General features: G+C 36.3%; 1 protein-coding gene across 5 annotated transcripts in view; it reads right to left on the reverse strand.

The window, feature by feature from the left end:
- Window positions 1–336: 336 nt before the first annotated feature.
- The window catches only part of CEP57L1 (centrosomal protein 57 like 1), a 462,537-nt gene continuing 439,393 nt past the window's right edge, over window positions 337–23,480 (reverse strand). For all 5 annotated transcript variants that reach the window (XM_058566503.1, XM_058566505.1, XM_058566506.1 and 2 more), the window contains exons 5-11: window positions 14,848–14,964; window positions 13,692–13,769; window positions 13,105–13,191; window positions 8,081–8,158; window positions 7,720–7,964; window positions 6,561–6,705; window positions 337–4,374 (exon numbers count right to left, since the gene is read on the reverse strand). In XM_058566503.1, coding sequence (XP_058422486.1) covers window positions 4,156–4,374; window positions 6,561–6,705; window positions 7,720–7,964; window positions 8,081–8,158; window positions 13,105–13,191; window positions 13,692–13,769; window positions 14,848–14,964 — 969 coding nt within the window. In that variant the 3' untranslated portion in view covers window positions 337–4,155. The remainder of the gene's footprint in view (window positions 4,375–6,560; window positions 6,706–7,719; window positions 7,965–8,080; window positions 8,159–13,104; window positions 13,192–13,691; window positions 13,770–14,847; window positions 14,965–23,480) is intronic.

Raw genomic sequence — 23,480 nt, forward strand, 5'->3', positions numbered from 1 at the left:
CTTTTCTACTATTTTCTGCTAGAACTGTTAAACACATAGGAATTCAATGGACCATGCTTACATAATAAAAAATAAATTTTTTCAGTGTGTGGGGGGGTGCTAATTTATAATTCTAATGATTGCCTACGGCATCTAGTAGGATCTTTCACCAAATAAGAATTCAGTGACTCTATGCCAATAAGCAGAACACTCTCAAAAAACCTACCAGGAAAAAAAATCCCCCTGATTCTTTAAGTAACAATTAATCTATAGCTATAATAAAAACAAACTGTGGCCTAGACAAAATTTTAAAACTTTAACTTTACAATTTGGTTATGTCTAATTCTCCCTACATAACAAAATACAAAAGAAAAGAATTAAAGGTGGAAAGTTACATGAAAATAAGTATACAGGTTATAAAGAAAAAGGCTGAGGCATTGGCAAGGTCTATTACCAAGAAGTAAATTTATTTCATGTCAGTGACAGTCAATATTATTTTTATTTATCCTCATTTCGCTTTAATTAAAAGGTGTCATGGCACCCATAAAGAGGTGTTTTTTATCTTACAGATGCCATTATGCCTTAGAGAGATTTGTCTTGTTGTACATCTGGGAGTCAGCTTGTACTTATCTAAACTTCACATACAATTAAATGTTCTCAGTAGGTACAGCTTTAGTTACAGCTGAATAGAGTTCCAGGAAACACCATTAGGAGTTTCACTATTTACTCTACACCAACAATGGCAGCTGGTGCATTTTTGGTCACAGTGAGCACTTCTTCCACTGCGCATGACCAACTGACTTGTTCCCTTTGATTTCTCACATTACAAGTCAAATTTTAATTTAATCTTTTGACATCTTATCATGGATTTAAGAATACTACTTTATAGTTAAACTTGTATTTTTAAAGTAAGAAGGCTATACAAAAATCTCAAAAATATTTTCAAGTACACCATCCCAGCCGTCTAGTTCACTACATTAAGTGTCGCCTTCTTTAATCTTATACTGCTGAAAACTGAGCATTTCCCTCTGACCCTGCTATCTTCAGCTACAACCTAATAAAAATGGGTAGTTGCCAATGACCTACACAAGTACAGTTAATTCAAGATTCCAACTTCTATTTCCAGGATTAGAATATTTACAATACCTGCTGCTTCAGACACTCGAACTTTCTAGTTTCACAGTTGCATCAAAGTTGAGACCTGCCTTGGCTAGAAAGTTCCAATTTCATATTTTCAATTTCTGATTAAATAAAAAACAAACAAACCAGTTTTTCACTTAAGTGAACAAAATCAATGATATCGCACCGAGTTTCTGCTAGGCAGACCACAGCTGCGGGGTTGCTACGGCAACTGTTGTACACTGACCATAGATTGCCCCTCTCCAGGAAGGAAATGGTTTGCTCCACCCCCTGAGGAGTCAAAGGCTCTGGCAAGCAGCAGTCTGTGAGCAGACACATTTTTAGTTCAGTAGCTGTGATGGAGCAACAGGAGACCAATCTTTATTTTCTCTCATTAAGAAATGTCACCCCAACAACCAAAACAGACTCCAAACCAAGTTGCTGTGTGTGATTATGTGTTTCTGCACCACAGTAGTACTGTATTTTTTACCTCCTCCCATTAGAAATTTAAGTTAGGGAACAAGCCAAACCAATTTTCTCCCAGGCACATAGAAAAAGAAAAAAGAAAGAACAAAAACACCAAATAAATTAGAATATTCCCACTTTTATCAAGAATATGTTTCAGCTCTTGCTTTCAGGCTTTAACCTATGTAAACTTAGGTTCTTTGACAATTTTTTTTTGGCCACTCAGATTTACAATTTATTGAATTTTTACTCAGTACCAACCCTTCTGCTGGGTGCTCGGACATTTTATTTCATTTACTCCTCACAACAACCCTGTGAGGTAGGTAGTAATATAATCCCTACTTTACAAATGAGAAACAGAGGCTCCAAAACGTTATTTGATTGTCCCAGCTATTTAATGGCGGAGTCACAATTTGAACCTAAATCTCCTAATTCTGAAATCTTATGTTTTTTATACCACACTACACTGGTTTTGCAAGAAAATTCTCAATTCTTAATTGAAATAATCAAGCATTCCTAAAATGACTTTAAAATTTTTGGGCTGGCCCCGTGGCTTAGCGGTTAAGTGCGCGCGCTCCACTACTGGCGGCCCAGGTTCGGATCCGGGGTGCACACTGACGCACCGCTTCTCCAGCCATGCTGAGGCCGTGTCCCACATACAGCAACTAGAAGGATGTGCAACTAGGACACACAACTATCTACTGGGGCTTTGGGGAAAAAAAGGAGGAGGATTGGCAATAGATGTTAGCTCAGAGCCGGTCTTCCTCAGCAAAAAGAGGAGGATTACCATGGATGTTAGCTCAGGGTTGATCTTCCTCACAAAAAAAAAAAAAAATTTTATGGTAATTTGTTTTAGCAATACATTTTCACAAGTAACGACTTCATTATTGATAAACTAAATATATTCAGCCACCTTCCTAAGTGCACAGAAAACAAAGGCACAGAAAGACAGGGCTGTATTATGGTCCTGGTGAGCTTTTTGCTAAGTATAAACCATAGCACTCACATTCTTGAGAAGGAAAGGCAATGCAGAAAAACAGGTAAGGTGACAAAACTGAGTTTAGATGAAGCCCTCTGTGGAACATCTCGGGTTGAAGGAGCTGGCAGAGGGAGAGGGAGTGAAAATGGATGAAGGACACACGTACTATTTAAACCAGAGGGAGAGAAATTTTTATCTCTGCCATTAGTTACTTTCAAGGACAATTCCAAGTATCAATCTGCCCATTTTCAGTCATCTCTCCACTTCATGTATAAAAAGGTCTTCTAACTTAGCACCTCTTCTCTCAATGAGAAGGAATTGCAGTTCTCCTCCTCTCCCCCAGAAGGTCCACAATTACCCCTACACATACTTTTTGGGAATTTACTAGAAGGACATAAAGACTATCTTTTAAAAAATTGCTTTTCCTAGTTCCCTAAGATCCTGACCTAAAAATTCTTTCACACTTACAGCTTGAACATTCCCCCAGTTGTAGATAAAGAGGTACCTCCAACTTTGCCCCTTTGGAATCACCATCTCTTAAACTGCTACCCTATCTTCTGAGTTCTTCCTTTCTATTATGCCTTTTCTGTCAGTCTTCTATTTCTACTTCAGTTGATGAGTCCAATTCTCTAGCTGCCCCAAAGGATTTCAGTCAGAAACCAAAAAAGTTCAGAAGAGTTGTACTAGTTTCCATAGGCTTCTGGAAAGATAGGTTGACAAGTATAAATTTATTATAAAAGCATACATACACAAAGAAATCTCTTATGACATCTCTGATTTAAAAATATAAAAAATAATTTATTATATTTCTCTGAATTTTTGCTAGATGAGGCAATGAAATGTCCAACGTCTTCCTATACTTTCCTATAAACAATAAGCCAGTTTTGTGGGTGCTGGAAAGTCACATTTTCAATTTATACAGATAAATATTATATATAATGCAAAGACTAAAAGTCATAAAATGTTATAGTTATGAAGGAATAAGGTAAGATATATCGCTGCTATTAAAAAAAAACACTAGCTTTGTAAAAGAATGGGATTTCTGCAGTTGAGTTCTGTCATCTAAAAATTAAGTTACTGTGGGCTCCTATTTGTAATTGTCACATAGCAACTTGGGTTAAAGGCCTCTTCACCAAGCTTTTTCCCTTTCCAAAAAAGAAAAACATGTCACAGCACTAAAATAAGACGGGGAGGAAGCACCAGGAAAGCTAAAAATCCTTTCCATGCTCTGTTCATTTTGCATTGGTTCTTAAGGTGACAAGCCTACTAAATGAAAAAGTGGAACAGTACTTGTATCTCAAATTTAATTCAATTTTAAATATCATCAATCCTGCATAATTTCTTAGATTTAACTTAAGCTATCTGCAAAGTGAACAAAGTTTCTAAAACATGGTGAGATTAGGTACTTCAGTCAATAAAAAAACAAAACAATCATTTATCATTTGGGACTCTTAAGAGATTAGGCATTAATTTAAAAATACTATAACTTGACACTCTATAGAGGCTAGAAACATAATTCAAAATTTCATAAAGGTGTATTAAATTAAAACCACTTTAGACAATTCAAGATTTCATTGACAGAGTTCATTTAAAGTGACAGCTTTGTGATTGTGTTACTGTTCCCACATGATATCATCTCTTCTCAATTTCATCTGAAGATTATGGACTCGTATTGGATGAAAGTTGCTGTTCTTCTGAAGAGGGTTAGCTGGCAAACATTTTCTGGGGCTATTTTTCACATTCTTTGATGTGTTAGGGTTGCTATCTTCTCGCTGAATGCCTGAAGCTTCACTTGTCTTTGAGTTTTGAACTTTTTGCTGCAGTTTACGGACCTGGAGAGAAAAAAAAAAAATCTAACATTTTAGTAAAAAATATATTTAAAATATACTCTATAGTAGATGGATTAGATTTATGGTTTAAAGATTACACGAAAATAAAAAGTTTGCTAAGTTTTTATTTATTGAATACTTATTATATGCCTAACACTATGCTAGTCAGGTAGAAATATAATGAATAAAACAATCCTTGCTCTCAAGGAGCTCTTTGCTCTTATTAGTAAAAGAAAAGCATACATATGAAACTAGAGAATAATTCAAGCCAGGATAACTCTGAGGAGGACAAGAAGTGTATATTTGAGAAGGCCAAAGAAGGACAAGATCAATGTGGGCTGGAGAAGCTGAGAGGAAGGTTTATGGAGGATACGAAATGGGTAAAAACTGGGGAACAGAGAGGAGAGAGAAGGACTTTTCAGGTGATATTAACAGCAAAGCAAAGATTTGGTATCAGGAATGAGCAAAGAGTTTATAGAGTTGAATATATATATATTTTACTCAAAAATATTCCTGATTTAAAGTACTACTGAATAGGAGCTGGCCCGGTGGTGTAGCGGTTAAGTGTGCGCGTTCTGCTTTGGCGGCCCAGGGTTTGCAGGTTCGGATCCTGGGCGCGCGCCAATACACCGATACACCACTTGACAAGCCATGCTATGGTGGCGTCCCATATAAAGTAGAGGAAGATGGGCACAGATGTTAGCCCAGGACCAATCTTCCTCAGCAAAAAAAGAGGAGGACTGGCATCAGATGTTAGCTCAGGGCTGATCTTCCTCACTAAATAAATAAATAAATAAATAAATAAATAAAGTACTACTGAATAGCAGTAAAAAAAAAAAAAAAAAGGGAATAACCTTATCTCACTGAGGAGTATGTGGTAATGGTTTGGTAAACAGAATTAAACAAAACAAAACCTACCAACTAGCTGAAACCCATTTCTTCCAAGTCCAGTCCATTACTTAGTCTATTTCACTTATGCACAGACCTGATTTGTAGAGATGATTCAGACACTGGCTAAGTACCTGGTGTTCCATTTGTCTAAGGCTATTTTAATTGCAGATATTAAATTTATCATGATAAAATGCTTGAAAATTTATACTGCTACAGCTATTATGGAATATAAATAATATTTTTCAAAATATAATTTATGTACAGACTGCCTAAATTAAAAAAAAATGACTATTCCTCTATTCCCTTCAAGTTTCTCCTATGTAATTCTAAGAAATTATACAAGTTACATAATCTTTACCCTAACACAATCATACAAAAAAATGTACTTATTATAGGCTTAAAAGCCAGTAAAGTGAAAATATTTCCTTCAAAAGTTTCATTTCCTTTTTTCTATTGCCATAGAAGAATAAAGGCAATAAAATTCTGCATCCTTTATAACTTTCCTATAAAAGCAGGGGAGGCTTAATTGTGAGGTTAATATATCACCAACTTATATGAATGATGATCATTCCATAGGCAGATAGCTATATGATGTGACTTGAGGGTTCCTGGAAAGACTCCCTCTGCCTTCTGCTCCAGCAGTGTAAGAGCACTAATAATCCAACCTATGGAGTTATTGTCTTGGGATAAAATATTATAATATTGAATGATTCTTCTGTTAAAATATTAAAATTGTTATGCCATTCTTAGCTATTTAGAATTCACATGCAAGGATAGAGTCTCCTCTCACCACCCTACTATAGCTAGCTGAGTACAGGTCCCCAGGGAATGGAACACAGCACAGTTTGTTCTGTAAAGTGGAAATAGTGGTTTTATGATTGGGGTACTGCTTGAGGAGCCAGGTTTATGCATGGTACTGAATTAGAGACCTGTCAACATAAGGGACATCATTAAGACATTAGAGGAGGAAGGAATAAGAGGAAAGAATGCTAAAAGGGTAACTGGGAGGACTGCAAAGGCAAATTTAGTCCATCTCATAATTTTCCCAAAGCCAATTCTGAATACATAACTAAATTTCTTACTCCCTTTTCTTACTATTACCTTGGAGAGTTATACAGAAGCCCATCTACTCCAGTGGGATAGATGGCTCTATTCTGTAATAGGCCTAAGTGACTCTTATCACGTTTTCACTAAGCCACACATACAGACCTCAAATTTGGAAGGTCATACAGAGATATAACACTGAATCCAGATATATATTGTCTTTTTATTAAAATGTTTTACTAAAGCCTTCTTACACTGTCTTGATGCTTCTTCAATTTGGAAATTTGTTCTCCTTTAATTTCCATTTTCTTGACTAAATGCTCTAGTTCACATTCTATGTTTTCAAAGGCTGAATGGCTTTCAGTCTCCTTCATTTGATTCAGTAGTTCTTGGTGCTCCCTATAAAAGAAAAGCAAATATTAAGCACTAGTATAGTTTATGGTATATGTCTTTGCCATAATTAAACCATATTCTGTCCAATCATAAATTTTAGAGCTAAATATTAATCTTCAAAGACAATCTCTTTCTGTAGGGTTATCTAATTAAATCTATGGTAAATATAGACAGGCTCTTGTGATTTGAGATTAGATACATTTAGAAATATTTTAGCCTTAGGGTCTTAAAGAATCTTTAAAAAAAATGTTTGAATTCTTGATGTTCATAAGTAAACGTAGTAAAATATTCTGATGTCTTTAGCTAGAGGCATTAAAGAAATCTTTTTACTCACAACTTTGGAATCCTTAATGTAGGATCTTTGGAAGAATTCCAGCTATAGAAGTATTTGCCTGAGAAATCCCTAGAATTGGTGACAGCCTACTCAAAGAAACACTGTCAATAGAACTAGTTATATCTTCTACAGAGGTCTTAGTTCAACTAGCTAGCCATCCAAATCACATATTTTCTAGAAATTTTGTTGAATATATATTTAAACTTCGGGCTTAAAATATGTATCCCATACAGAATCTTGTTTACTTCTTTACAAGCTTCAAAACTTGTAATGAAGACCAGCCAGAGTCTAAAACAAGAAATTGCAGTCCTACTTGTCTAATGAAATCATTTATTTAACTAAAAAGACTATAAAAAACAAAAGGAGAATCTTCCTTATAAAAACTTTTGTGAGAGTTTAAGGTCACCAGACATGGTTTGTTAGAATGACAGTAATATTTGTCCAACAGTTTAGATTTTCGGAATATAGAAACTCCTTAGATTGGAAAAGTAGTAATTACACACAGTTGAAAATTTAAATAGTATCAATAAATACAATGAAAAACAAGTGACAACAAATCTGCAGATCAAAATAAGTCCAAATGGCCAAGGCCTTTAAGAATTCATAAGTGGCATTTTTCTTAAGATTGAGGGAAAAAAAGATACCTAAATATCTTGCTACTTCTGATAAAGAATAAAAATACTTACATACTCATTTGGTCCAGCTCATCTTGCATTGCCATCAAGAGTTCAGACAAATTATCACAAATACAAATAGACTTTCCTGAGTCAGGAGGTACAGCTTTACACTGTGAAGTTGTTCTAGTAGGCTTGTAGAGACATCTAGGCTCAGTAACTTCTGCACGTTTCTGAAGGACATGTGGGCCATAATGTTGCATCATCTGCAGGAGGTTTTGCCTGCTTGCATTCCTGGAATGGCTTGCACTGGCAGACTTTAGGGGAAAAGAAATAGTTGAGAACAATTTCAAATGACTGACGGCATTTAAACAGCACTTACAACAAAGCAAGAGTTTTTTTGAACAAGTATCTTCATTTCTGCCCCTCTCACCTTCTCAACTACAATAGGCAGTGATCCAAACTTTGAATAAATTTGCTGAGGTGGTCCTCTCTTTAAACATTTAGTTTTCTAAATATTGACAAGGAAAAAAGTAAACAAAAAAATTATTTTAAAAGACATTTATGATATGAAGAAGTCTCAAAACTCAAAAGTAAACAAACAATCTCATTAGAAAATAGGCAAGAAACATGGACAGAGATTTCACTGAAAACGACAGATGGTAAATAAACACATGAAAAGATATATAACATCATTAGCCATTAAGAAAATGCAAGTTACAATGAAATATCACTACACACCTATCAGAATGGCTGAAAGGAAAAATAGTGACAAAACGAAATGAGGGCAAGGATGTGGAGAAACCAGATAGCTCATACATTGTTGATGGGAATACAAAATAATGAAGCTACTTTGGAAGAGAGTCTGGAAGTTTCCTGTAAAACTAAACATGTACTTATCATATGACCCAGCAATTGCATTCTTGGACATTTATCCCAGAAAAATGAAAACTTACGTTCACGTGGGCCAGCCTGGTGGCGTAGTGATTAAGTTCGCATGCTCCACTTCAGTGGGCCAGGGTTCGCGGGTTCGGATCCCAGGCACGGACCTGCGCACTGCTTATCAAGCCATGCTGTGGCAGGCATCCCACATATAAAGTAGAGGAAGATGGGCACGGCCCTGTTAGCCCAGGGCCAATCTTTCTCAGCAAAAAGAGGAGGATTGGCAACAGATGTTAGCTCAGGGCTAATCTTCCTCACCAAAAAAGAAATGAAAACTTATGTTCAAAAACCTGTACACAAATGTTCATAACAGCTCTATTCGTGATGGTCCAAAACTGAAAACAACCCAGGGCTGGCCCGGTGGCCTAGTGGTTAAGTTCAGTATGTTCCACTTCGGCGGCCTGGGTTGGGTTCCTGGGCACAGACCTACACCACTCATCAGCAGCCATGCTGAGGTGGTGACTCACGTATAAAATAGAGGAAGTTGGCACAGATGTTAGCTCAAGGTGAATCCTCCTCCACCAAAAAAAAAGAGGAAGATTGGCAGCAGATGTTAGTTCAGGGTGAATCTTCCTCAAGCAAAAAAAGAAAACTGAAAACAACCCAAATCTCTTTCAATAGGTGAATGGTTAAACTGTGGTACAACTTTAACATGGAATACTACACAGAAAGGAAAAGAATGTATTGATACTTGGATGGATCTCAAGGGAACTGGCTGAGTGAAAAAAGCCAATCTTAAAAGGTTACGTACTGCATGATTCCACTTATATAACATTTTTGAAATAAAATTATAGACAGTGAACAGATTATAAAGTGCTAAGGGTTATGGAGAGGGATGTGTAGCTATAAAGGGAATACATGAAGGAGTCTTATAGTGGTGGAACAGTCCTGTATGTTGATTGTGGTGATGGTTACACAAATCTACACGTGTGATAAAACTATATAGAACTATATACACTCACATAAATATATATATACACACACAAATAAGTAAATATAAAACTGGTGAAATTTGAATAAGCTCTGTGTGTCGTGCCAATGTCAGTTTCCTGGGTTTTATACTATACTATATTTATGCAAGGTGTTACTATCAGAAACTGGTTGAAGATACATGGGACTTCCCTGTACACTTTTCTGTAATCTCCTGTGCATCTATAATTATTTTAAAATAAAAAGTAAAAAACAAAAAAAGATACTTATGGTAAGGATATGGAAATGGAACAATGGTATGTTGGTTGGAACATAAACGAGTCCAATCACTTTGGACACTATCTTGTAAAGTTAAGAATGAACGACTCTCATGGCCCAGCATCTCAGAGAAACTCCTGTACATGTAAACCAGACGGCACGTACAAGAATTTTCACAACAGTGTTGTTTATAATAACAAAAAGCAAGAAACATCCCAACTGTTCATTGAAAGGAGAAAGGACAAATAAACTGTGGTATTTCCATACAATAAAGTATTTATAGCAATAAAAAGCAGTGATATGCACCAAGTGGAGGAATCTCATAAACTTAATGTTGAATGGAAAAAGCAAGTTGCTGAAGAACACAAACAGAATAAGTACATTTATATAAAGTTCAAAGTTATGAAAACCTAAACAATATATTTTTGGGGAATACCTATTTGGCAAAGTGATTTTTTTAAAAAAGCCAGAGAATGAAAAATTCAAAATCAGAACTGTGGTTACCCCTGGAGGGGTTGCGGGGGGGATACAACTTAAGAGGTGGATATGCTGGGCTTCAACAGTGCTGGCAATGTTCTATTCTTAAGCTGGTTGGTGAGTACTTGGGTGTTAATTTTATTATTATCCTTTGAGCAGACATTTTTTGTTATATATACTCTTTCATGAAACATTTTTTAAAAGGCATTGCTAAACTACATTCTTACACTCTTAAGAATAATTTAAATTATTTCACTAACTATTTTTGTTGGAAGGATTGAACTAGGGTGACAAATTGTCTCAACTGGCCCACAACTGAGGGAGTTCCCAGGACACAGGATTTTCGGTGCTAAAACCAGGAAAGTCTCAGGCAAACCAGGGTGAGTTGATCATTCTAGTTAACACTTCAGCAAGGGAGTAATAAAAAAAATGATGATATTCCATAATGAAAAGAAAACAAAATACTCACAAATCTAAGTAGAAATTTGGATATCTTATTATAAATATTCAATTTTTTTTTTTTGAGAGTTAAAGAAATAAAATGACTTTGAGGTAGATAAATCGCAAAAGTTTGTGAGTCAGTTCTTACTCACTCAGAGTTGCTTGGTGACCTTGGATAATCATTCAAGCTCTGTGCCTTAGTAATAGAAATTTAAAGTAATGGAAAACAACGGTCTGGTCTAAGGCTATTTCAAGCAGTTATAATAAGAGTAAAAGAAATTTCAGTTAATTCTTCTAGTCACTATACTGATTGAGATCTCTGATTGATTAAAATCTAAACTTTTAAGAGAATACTGAAAACCTCATGGGAAAGGCTCCCATCATCTCACTTACAATATTCAAAGTCTGCTTCTTTACTTTCAGGCTCACCTTCTCATACTGCTGTCAGTTACCACCCAGAAGTACAGGTCTAATCACGTCCGTACTCCTCTCAAAAGCTTTCAGTGGTTCCCAGTTGTTTACAAAGTAAAAGTTTAAACTCTTAACATGGCATTGAAGGTCTGCCATAATCTCACCTCAAGCTATATTTCCAATTTTAACTCTCCCTATGACACCATCTCACCCCCAATATTGGACAATTATCTATGGCTTGTGGAAAAACCAATTATACCCTCAGACTGTAATACAATTCTCCTCATCTCTATCTATCAAAACTTATTAATTCTCCAAAGTTTCCTTTAATGCTGCTTCTTGCATGACCCTTTGACATATTCTTTGTCTGTACAACACTACCACTTTGTTTACACCTCTATTAAGTTTTTATTACACTCTGTCTAATATTTGTATATTTCACTGCTTCTCTATAAATTCCTGTCTTATTTATCTCTTTACCATTGAGAAGTAGCAGTCTTTGTAGATCAAGATGCATGAGCTGAATGAACTATGTCCAGGATATGGAGAAACTGGCAGTGAGAAAAGCAAGACTCTCATAGAGGTCTCTTAAAATTTGATCCTACCTTTAGCAACGTCAGTGCTCCAGCCAACTTTAAAAGGAAGCATTATTACTTGCAGATCCTATGAACTTGGGATTTAAACTAACTACTTTTATAAAGTGATTTTGCTGTTAATTACTCCTTTTTCTCTTCCAGGAGCTACCTTTTCTTCCCTTCATTTCTTTTACATTACTTCTCCCTATGCCTTCTTTATTTTTACAATGAATAGGTAAATTAAAAAAAAATTTCCACTAACTCATCAGACAAAGGATGCCACAAAACATAAATATAAAAAAAGTTAATATTTTTTCCACTTGCAAATTACTTATAGTGATTTTCTATTTGGTTTTGCAGCTTCTAATCTCATTGCACAAACAAGACAAAAAACAAATATTTAAGGAAGGAAAGAAGCAAAAAATCAACATAAAGTTGCATTGGGAAAATGTTTTTCACTGTCGTAGCTTGCAAATTCCTTGAAAGAAAATAAAAAATGCAGTCAGACTATTGAACAGTAATTCTTATTTATGCAATAAAAGAGTAGCCAAAGTTAAGTATAATGTTCTCTCCATTATTGTATCCACAAGGTGAGCCTATGGCAGTGGCCAGAATTCTCAAATAGTATCCCTGTCTCCCACAACAAATGGCACACAGAAATACTCACTACATGCATATTGAATAAATAGTAATAATGGTCATCAAAACTATAATTTCAAAATCATAAGATTAAAAGGGATTAAAATTTTCTTTCTTACCATTATAGACAATTAAGAAGGTTTAATACAATATATCCAAAACAACTACTCATCTAAACAAAATATTATTGGTCAGTCTATAAAGCACTAACTCCCCAATTCTTATTCTTAGGCAAATCCAAAGGGAACGAGCATAAATAACAAATAATAAAAAATTTTCTAGAGAAATAACTTCACAGATCTATAATTTAATACCATATTCTTGTCTTTTTGTTGTGTACATAACATATAAAACTGCTTCCAGGATCTATTGTGTTGTTAGCATCTATTGTGTTGTTTTGTGACTCTTTTATAAAATATCACAAAATACATTTCTCTAAGAGTTTAGTACTAGGAAAATGTTTGTCTTTCTAGAAAAATTGGAATGCTTATTGTTATTTCACAAAGACAGATATACTGCCCACTATATACTTCCTTTTGCTTTGATTGTCAAGTAAACTCAGAGCTAGGTTTTGTGCTCAACTGCTGTTGAGGTTTCATGGAATTTTCTGTCCTCACACCCAAAACCATCATCACTTGATTCATGTTTTTAATCCCCACTTCATAGCATTATTGCATGTCTTTTATTATAAATCTTTTCAAATTCTTTTTGGAAATGGATAGGTGTAAATATTAAAAGGGTAAATAAATAAGTATTAGCGAACAAGAATAAAGTGTTTGCATACCTTTGAAGATTTCTTTTTTTCTTTGGAGCATTTTGGATTTGATACTGAAGACATTAAAATTCTATTGATTTCAAGTCCAGTTTGAAGCTATAATATTAAATAAAAAACTTTATAAAATTGATTTTTAAGTTTATCAAAAACATTATAATGAGAAATCTGGTTTCAGCTTACAAAGATAAAAATGCTTTTTGAGGAAGAAAAGAAAACCCAAAATACTATTTTTTTGTGCATGAAAGTCACTAAGTCTATTGGTAATTATAATCATTTTCTGTTTATAAGAGAATGAATTATTTAATACATATATCAATCAAATTGAAAACAATCTATACCAGGAGTTCTTTCAAGTGAGAATATACATGTATATTTGTCAGAATTTCAAAAGACCAAAAGACTTCTTGGCAATGCATCCATGGTATATGAATATACTAGCTGACTTATTGAAAATGTCATTATTATAGCAAAAAGAGACAAAATTAACAATGTAGGAAGCAGAAATTAGAGTCTAGAATATAGGCCTCATTAATGAAAATAAAGTATAATAAAACATATGTAGCTTATCGTGATAGATGATATAATGCTCTATTTACCTCAGAAGCTTTGTCTTGAAATAGCTTACGCTGATGTTCTTCTTCCTTAAGTTTTTCCTCTAAATATTTAATCTTGTCCTGCAAAAGAATTAAAAAAAAAAATGGGATTATTACATAAAAACTAGAGCCAAATATCCTCTGTTCCTTTTCCAAATAGAGTCCTTGTGGTCTTGATTCTTAATAGTTTGGCAAAGTAAGGCAGAGAGTAAGAAAAAGGAATGGCAGAAGATGCTGAGATTTTTCTGAGCTTTCTTCTTATACTCCTTTACCTGCTATCATATATAAGAAGAACAAAGGGAAAGCAAAGAATGTACACATATAGGCTTTATTAACTTCCAGCAACAAAACCATCATGATGAAACTTTTGGGAGTATTAAAGGTCTAGAAGGTCAACCAATTATAGTCTTGGGTCTCAATGTTTCTTTCAAAACACAGACAAATCACAATAAATGTCTATCATGTGCATAAGGGCGCAGTTGTTGGAGGAGGGAGGGAATAGAAAGACATATTAGAAATATAAGATATGGTCCTTGTTACTTAAGAGCTTGTACTGTACTTAGGGAAACAAGAGTAAGATACATCAAAGAGTAAAGCACAAAGGAATGAATATGATTTGACCCAGACCATGTATACACTATATAACCTTATACACATAAGTATTTCATCTTACATCCATGGTGTGGTTCAGAATAAGAGGACAGTACTATTTCAAAGGGAGGCCTTCCTAGTGTTGGAGAACTCAAGGAAGGCTTCACAGAGGAAGTAGGACTTGGAGAAAGTCCTATAAAATGGACAGGATTTGGGTGGGAAAAGGAAAGGGTATTTCAGGATGGGATTGAGGATAGGGTTAACTGCAAGTGGCGAAAGACAATCTTTTCAATATCCTTTAGGTAAATTATCTGACAAGTGAAAATGGTCTGCCACCTCAGAAGCCAAAATTACAATTTCACATCAAAAGGCAAGTTCATTCGTCCTGTGACAGAGTACATTAACTTTTCACCTCTATAGCAGGAATTCATAACTGGATTACTAAAAGTTGTAAATGAAGTTTTATAAATCTAAGATTTACTGCATATTCACGTACAGTGCCAATTATGCTTAACACTAAAGATTTATTCCTGGCATCACCACTTGAAAGAAACGAGGGGAAGCTTACCTCGGCAGTTTTCTGAGTTGTTGTAAGTTTAAAACATTCTTTTTCTAAGACATCCAGCTTTTCAAGTTTTGCTTGCAGCTTCATATGATCCTGTTCTTTTTCCCTTTGAAGCTGGGCCTGGAACGGATAAAAACAAAACTAGAACTTGGCAAGTGATGCCAATGGCTCAAGAATAATACAATTTCTGAGAATCCAAAGCACAATATAAACCTGTCATAAGAAACACGTACATACATGTACATACTTTAGTGCTTACAAGCAAAAACAAGAAAATCAAATACTTTTAAAGAACAAATATAATGTGCAAAAAAAAGGGGTGCTATATTAGCATCAATGGAACAAACTCTTCTATGTATCTTTATATAACATTTTTACTAAGGAAAACATCACCAATGAAACCTGTATTAAATAAAGTGTTATTCACAGGGTGACCAAACCTACTCATTGACTTACCTTCTCTCTAACTATAACATAGAAAAGCAGCCGTCAAAGGAATAAAGCATACAGAGAACACGAAGAAAAGGAAAGTTATACAGATTTTATTTATTTATTTTCCCCCCAAAGCCCCAGTAGATAGTTGTATGTCATAGCTGCACATCCTTCTAGTTACTGTATGTGGGACGCGGCCTCAGCATGGCCGGAGAAGCGGTGCATCGGTGCGCGCCCGGCATCTGAACCTGGGGGGCCAGCAGCGGAGCGCGCGCACTTAACTGCTAAGCCATGGGGCCAGCCCGAGGAAAGTTATACATACATACATATACCCACACATACATATATATGTATATATTTGTAATGGTATTTAATACCACACTAATGCAAGATGTTAATAACAGGGGCAACTGTGAGGGGGCAAGGGGTATAAGAGAACTCTCTGCTCAATTTTCTATAAACTTAAAACTTCTCTAAAAAATAAAGTTTATTAAAAAACAAAAAACAGAGAATAGATTGGTGGTTACCAGAGGGGAACAGGGAGGAGAGAGGGTGAAAGGGGTAAAAGGGCACATGTGTACAGTGATGGATAGCAATTAGACTTGGGGTGAACATGATGTAGTCTACACAGAAATCAAAATATAATAATGTACACCTGAAATTTATATAGTGTTATAAACCAATGTTACCTCAACAACAACAATAACAAAGAATAAAACAAAAACAAAAAACAGATACAATCAATAAACAGAGTTTTCATGACCTGTGGTCTAACATTCAATTGGAATCACAGAAGGAGAGGAGAGGGAATTGGGACAAGAATAATTATCTGAAGGATAACGGCAAAACATGTTCCAAATTTTAATGAAAAATATTAACTGATGGATTCAAGAAGCTAAAAAAAAAAAAAAAAAAAAAAAGGCACCAAAAAACCCAAGAAGAATAAATACAAAGTAAACCACATTTGGGCAAATCATTATCAAATCATTGAAAACCATGATAAAGGGAAAGTCTTAAAAGCAGCCTGAGAAATGACGACACATTATGCACAGAAGAACGAAGATAACAATTTTCATTAAAAACTATTAAAGCCAGAAGACAATTGAGAAAACATCTTTAATGTGCTGAAAGCAAAAAACCTGCCAACTAGAATTCTATATCCAGTAAAAATATCTTTCACCAATGATGGTGAAATAAAGATTTTTCCAGACAAATATATGCTAAGAGAACTTCCAGCATACTTGTAAAGGAAGTACTTCAGACTAAAGGAAATACCAGATGGAAAATTAAATCTGCACAAATAAATAAAAAGCATTAGAAATGGTAAAAATGTAGACAAATATATATTTTTTCTTGTTTCTTAGTTTTCTTTATAGGATAACTGACATTTAAAGCAGAAATAATAACAATGTATTACGGGTTTTATAACATATGCAGAAATAAAATGTATGAAAACTGTACCACAAAGGGGGATAAGTGGAAGCATAGTGTAGTGAGGATCTTCCATTATACGTGAAGTGTTTTAATACTAATTCATGGCAGACTGTGATAAGTTAAGAATACATATCTTAACCTGTAGAGCACCTACTAAAAAGAAGAAGGAGGAGGAAGGGGACAAGGAGGAAGACCAGTCAATAGACTTTAAAAAGAAATCACTAGAGAAGTTAAAAAATATTTTTAACTAAATGATAATAAAAAACCAAAATATCAAAATTTGCAGCATGCAGGTAAAGTAGTGTTTAGAGGGAAAGTGATAGCTTTAGTCACAAAATCTAACATTTAAAAAGAAAGAATAGAGAGAGAAGTAAGATGGCGGCATAGGCAGACTCTGAACTCACCTCCTCCCACAGACACAGCCAATTTACAATTACTCACAGAAAAATTACCCCTGAGAGAGAACTCAAAACTGGATAAGAGGAGCTCCTGCAACAAACGACAATACTAATTGAGGTGGAAGAATAAGAAATTCCCTTCTGGAGAGAAAAAAACGCCACTTTTGCAAGCCGCAGCACTTCACGGCTGCCTGGAAGGAGCCCAAAGGTATGCAGCCTTCCCTGGAGGAGTGGGGACCTGAGCTGGGGAGCACCTCAACTGTAGGCATTTTTTGGACCCAGCACGATCGAGACTAGTGGCATAATATCTGACTCTGGTCGCTAGTAAAACTTTGGGGAGTACCCCCAGAAAAGCTGGTTCAGAAAGAAATTAAAACCAGCTCTTAAAGGGCACACGCACAAATTGACCTGTTTCAGAAAGCAACCTAAAATCACCAGAAAGAAAGGTGCACAGTGCTTTGGTGAAAAGAGACTCACCTGATAGGCTCTGAGTGCATCTCGGTGAGAGGTGAGACTTCTCCAGGGACTGGGACATTGGCGGCGGCCATTGTTGTGGCCTGGTGTGGGCGTGCTGACACAGACACTGGCAGACGCCACTGGAGTTCTCCCTGAAGCCTGCTAGCCCAGAGTCTGCCTCACCCACTAGAGCACCAATTTAATCCAGCTCAGTCAGGGCAGGCAGCCCACACTAAGGGACTGGCCCCACCCAACAACAAGCCCTCAGGCAACTTGTGGGCCTGTTAAGTGAGCTGCCAGGATTCTCCGCAGATGGGCAAGTGGGTCCAAGGAGCAGGTGGAGAGTGTGGGGCAGTGGTGGAGCCTGTGGGGCTTCCGCCTTGGAGAGATGGGGTCCATTTCAGGAGGTCAGCGCGCACACACGGGGCAGGACTATGTTGACTGTGTGTGTGGATCTGTGGGTGGCGGGGCTTGTCAGCTGCAGAAGACTTGTGCTTCTCAAAGACCCACATAGGGGGTTTGCCCCACCTTCCAAAGCCTGAAACAATTGGGTGCTCCCGTGCCTGAGGCGAGCCCCACCCAGCTGCAATCCTGAGAGAGCTGACAAGAGACCTACAGGCTGGAAGCTTATAGCAATTGTAAGCCCCTGAGCCTAACAACCACACTGGGGGCCTACTAACTTAAAAGAAATACTGCAACACAAATGTTCTATTAGAACTTGCAGCCAACTGTGCTGGAGCCCACCACACCCGATAAAGAGACTGAAGGGCCCACAACTACAGGCAGCTGAGCATTACAACAGCTGGCCAGGGGCATAGCTCAGCCTCCCTGGGCACCTACAGGAGAGCAACCACAACACAACAGAAGGACACACGTAGCCCACATAGGGGTCACTCCTGGAACATTCAGAACCGATGTAAGCACACTGCCAGGCCTCATAAGGTATCACTTATATAAGGTCACCTCTCCAAGAGCAGGAGACGCAGCAGACCCACCTAATACACAGACACAAGCAGAGGGAAAGAGGCAAAATGAGGAGGCAAAGGAATACATTCCAAGTAAGGGAACAGGACAAAACTCCAGAAAAGGAACTAAGTGAAACAGAAATGAGCAACCTACCTGACAGAGAGTTCAAACAAAGAGTGTTAAGGATGCTCACTAATCTTGGGAGAAGAATGGATGAACTCAGTGATAATGTCAACAAAGAAATGGAAGATATAAAAAAGAACCAGTCAGAAATGAAGAATACAATACTGGAAATGAAAAATTCACTAGAGGGACTCAAAAGCAGAGTAGAGGATACAGAAGAACGGATCTGCGAGCTGGACGAAAGACTAGAGGAAATTACCCAAGCTGAACAGGTAAAAGAGAAAAGAATTAAAAAGACTGAGGACAGTCTAAGGGACCTCTGGGACAACATCAAGCACACTAACATCCGTGTTATAGGTGTCTCGGAAGGAGAAGAGCGAGACAAAGGGGCAGAGAATCTATTTCAAGAAATAATAGATGAAAACTTCCCTAACCTAAGGAAGGAAACAGACATCGAGGTACAGGAAGCACAGAGAGCCCCAAACAAGATAAACCCAAAGAGGCCCACACCAAGACACATCATAATCAAAATGTCCAGAATTAAAGATAAAGAGAGAATCCTAAAAGCCGCAAGAGAAAGTCAAGTTACATACAAAGGAAACCCCATAAGGCTATCAGCTGACTTCTCAGCAGAAACCTTACAGGCTAGAAGAGAGTGGCACCATATATTTAAAGTGCTAAAAGGAAAAAACTTACAGCCAAGAATACTCTACCTAGCAAGGTTATCATTCAAAATGGAAGGAGAGATCAAAAATTTCCCAGACAAGCAAAAATTAAAGGAGTTTGTCACCAAGAAACCAGTGCTACAAGAAATGTTAAAGGGACTGATTTAAGGGGAAAAGAGAAGACCACGAATAGGAAAAATTATCTATTTCCATGATAAGAGGGTAATGGATACAAATGCATAAAAAAGAGGTTAGATATGATATCAAAAACATAAAAGGAGGGAGGAGGGGAGTTAAAGAGTAGAGCTTTCAGACAGAGGTCAAACTAAAGAGACAATCAATTCTGTATAGAAGAAGAAAGGAACAGAGAAAGACTACTAAAACACTGAGAAAAAAAAAAAGGTAAAAAATGGCAGTAAGTACATACTTATCAATAGCTACTTTAAATGTCAATGGACTAAATGCTCCAATTAAAAGGTATAGGGTAGCTGATTGGATAAAACACCAAGACCCATATATATGCTGCATACAAGAGACACACTTCAGACCTAAAGACACTCACAAACCGAAAGTGAAGGGATGGAAAAAGATACTCCATGCAAATGGCAATGAAAAGAAAGCGGGGGTAGCAGTACTCATATCAGAACAAAATAGACTTTAAAACAAAAACTGTAAAAAGAGACAAAGAAGGGCATTACATAATGATCAAGGGAACAATCCAACAAGAGGATATAACACTTGTAAATATCTACGCACCCAATGTAGGTGCACCTAAATATACAAAGCAATTATTAACAGGCATAAAAACAGAAATAGACAGTAACACAATAATAGTAGGGGACTTTAACACTCCACTTACACCAACGGATAGATCATCCAAACAGAAGATCAATAAGGAAACACTGGCCTTAAATGACACACTAGAACAGATGGACCCAGTAGATCTATACAGAGCATTCCATACAAAAACCGAAGAATACGTGTTCTTTTCAAATGCACATGGAACATTCTCCAGGACTGATCACATATTTGGCCACAAAACAAGTCTCCATAAATTTAAGAAGACTGAAATAATACCAAATATCTTTTCTGACCACAACGGGATGAAACTAGAAATCAACTATAGGAAGAAAATCAGAAAAGCCACAAATATGTGGAGATTAAACAAAATGCTACTGAACAACGACTGGGTCAACGAAGAAATCAAAGAAGAAATCAAAATATACCTGGAGACAAATGAAAATGAAAATACGACATGCCAGAATTTATGGGATACAGCAAAAGCGGTTCTAAGAAGGAAGTTTATGGCAACACAGGCCTATCTCAACAAACAAGAAAAATCTCAAATAAACAATCTAACAATGCACCTAAAGAACTGGAAAAAGAAGAACAAACCAAGCCCAAAATCAGTAGAAGAAGGGAAATAATAAAAATCAGAGCGGAAATAAATGAAATAGAGACCAAAAGAACAATAGAAAAAATTAATAAAACCAAGAGCTGGTTCTTTGAAAAGATCAACAAAATTGACAAACTTTTAGCTAGACTCACCAAGAAAAAAAGAGAGAACGCACAAATAAGTAAAATCAGAAATGAAAGAGGAGAGGTTACAACAGACACTTCAGAAATACAAAAGATTATAAGAGAATACTATGAAAAGCTATATGCCAACCAATTCGACAAGCTGGAAGAAATGGATAAATTCTTAGAATCATACAACCTTCCAAAACTGGATCAAAAAGAAGTAGAGAATTTGAATAGACCAATCACCAGTAAGGAGATCGAAACAGTAATCAAAAACCTCCCCAAAAATAAAAGTCCAGGACCAGACGGCTTCCCTGGTGAATTCTACCAAACATTCAAAGAAGACTTAATACCTATCCTTCTCAAACTCTTCCAAAAAATTGAGGAGGGAGGGAAGCTCCCTAACTCATTCTACGATGCTGACATTACCCTGATACCAAAACCAGACAAGCACAACACAAAAAAAGAAAATTACAGGCCAATATCACTGATGAACATCGATGCAAAAATCCTCAACAAAATACTAGCAGATCGCATACAACAATACGTTAAAAAGATTATACACCATGATCAAGTGGGATTTATTCCAGGGATGCAGGGATGGTTCAACACTCGCAAATCAATCAACGTAATACACCACATTAATAAAATGAAGAATAAAAATCATATGATCATCTCAATAGATGCAGAGAGGGCATTTGACAAGATACGGCATCCATTTATGATAAAAACTCTGAATAAAATGGGTATAGAAGCAAAGTACCTCAACATAATAAAGGCCATATATGAGAAACCCACAGCTAATATCATCCTCAATGGTGAAAAACTGAAACCTATCCCTCTGAGAACAGGAACCAGACAAGGATGCCCACTGTCAGCACTCCTATTTAACATAGTACTGGAAGTCCTAGCCAGAGCACTCAGACAAGAGAAAGAAATAAAAGGGATCCAAATGGGAAAGGAAGAAGTGAAACTGTCACTATTTGCAGATGACATGATTTTATATATAGAAAACCCTAAAGAATCCACCAACAAACTTTTAGAAGTAATAAACGAATATGGTAAAGTTGCAGGATACAAAATCAACATACAAAAATCAGTTGCATTTCTATACACTAACAACGAAGTAGCAGAAAGAGAAATTAAGAATACTATCCCATTTACAACTGCAAGAAAAAGAATAAAATATCTAGGAATAAACTTAACCAAAGAGGTGAAAGAGCTGTACATGGAAAACTATAAAACATTGCTGAAAGAAACTGAAGAAGACACAAAGAAATGGAAAGATACTCCATGCTCTTGGATTGGAAGAATTAACATAGTTAAGATGTCCATACTTCCTAAAGCAATCTATAGATTCAATGCAATCCCTATCAAAGCTCCAACAACATTTTTCCAGAAATAGAACAAAGAATCCTAAAATTTATATGGAACAACAAAAGACCCCGAATAGCTAAAGGAATCCTGAGAAAAAAGAACACAGCTGGAGGTATCACACTCCTTGATTTCAAAATATACTACAAAGCTATAGTAACCAAAACAGCATGGTACTGGCACAAAAACAGACACACAGATCAATGGAATAGAATCGAAAGCCCAGAAATAAACCCACACATCTATGGACAGCTAATCTTTGACAAAGGAGCCAAGAACATACAATGGAGAAAAGAAAGTATCTTCAACAAATGGTGTTGGGAAAACTGGACAGCCACATGGAAAAAAATGAAAGTAGACCCTTACCTTACACCATGCACAAAAATTAACTCCTAATGGATTAAAGACTTGAATGTAAGACCTGAAACTATGAAACTTCTAGAAGAAAACATAGGCAGTATGCTCTTCGACATCAGTCTTAGCAACATATTTTCAAGCACCATGTCTGACCGGGCAAGAGAGATAATAGAAAAAATAAACAAATAGGACTACATCAAACTAAAAACCTTCTGCACAGCAAAGGAAACCATCAACAGAACGAAAAGACAACCTATCAATTGGGAGAAGATATTTGCAAACCATACATACAATAAGGGGTTAATCTCCAAAATATATAAAGAACTCATGCATCTCAACAACAAAAAAACTAACAACCCAATTAAAAAATGGGAAAAAGACCTGAACAGACATTTCTCCAAAGAAGATATACAGATGGCCAACAGACACATGAAAAGATGTTCAAAATCGTTAACTATCAGGGAAATGCAAATCAAAACTACAATGAGATATCACCTCACGCTCCTCAGAATGGCTATAATTAACAAGACAGGAAACAACAAGTGTTGGAGAGGATGTGGAGAGAAGGGAACGCTCATACACTGCTGGTGGGAGTGCAAACTGGTGCAGCCACTATGGAAAACATTACGGAGATTCCTCAAAAAATTAAGGATAGAAGTACCATACAATCCAGCTATTCTGCTGCTGAATATCTATCCAAAGAATGTGAAAACACCAATGTGTAAAGATACATGCACCCTTGTGTTCACTGCAGCGTTATTCACAATAGCCAAGACTTGGAAGCAACCTAAGTGCCCATCAAGGGACGAATGGATAAAGAATATCTGGTATACATACACAATGGAATACTACTCAGCCATAAGAAACGATGAAATCCAGCCGTTTGTGACAACATGGATGGACACTGAGG

Source organism: Diceros bicornis, chromosome 23 (assembly GCF_020826845.1).
Source record: "Diceros bicornis minor isolate mBicDic1 chromosome 23, mDicBic1.mat.cur, whole genome shotgun sequence".
In the NCBI taxonomy this organism is placed as follows: Eukaryota; Metazoa; Chordata; class Mammalia; order Perissodactyla; family Rhinocerotidae; genus Diceros; species Diceros bicornis.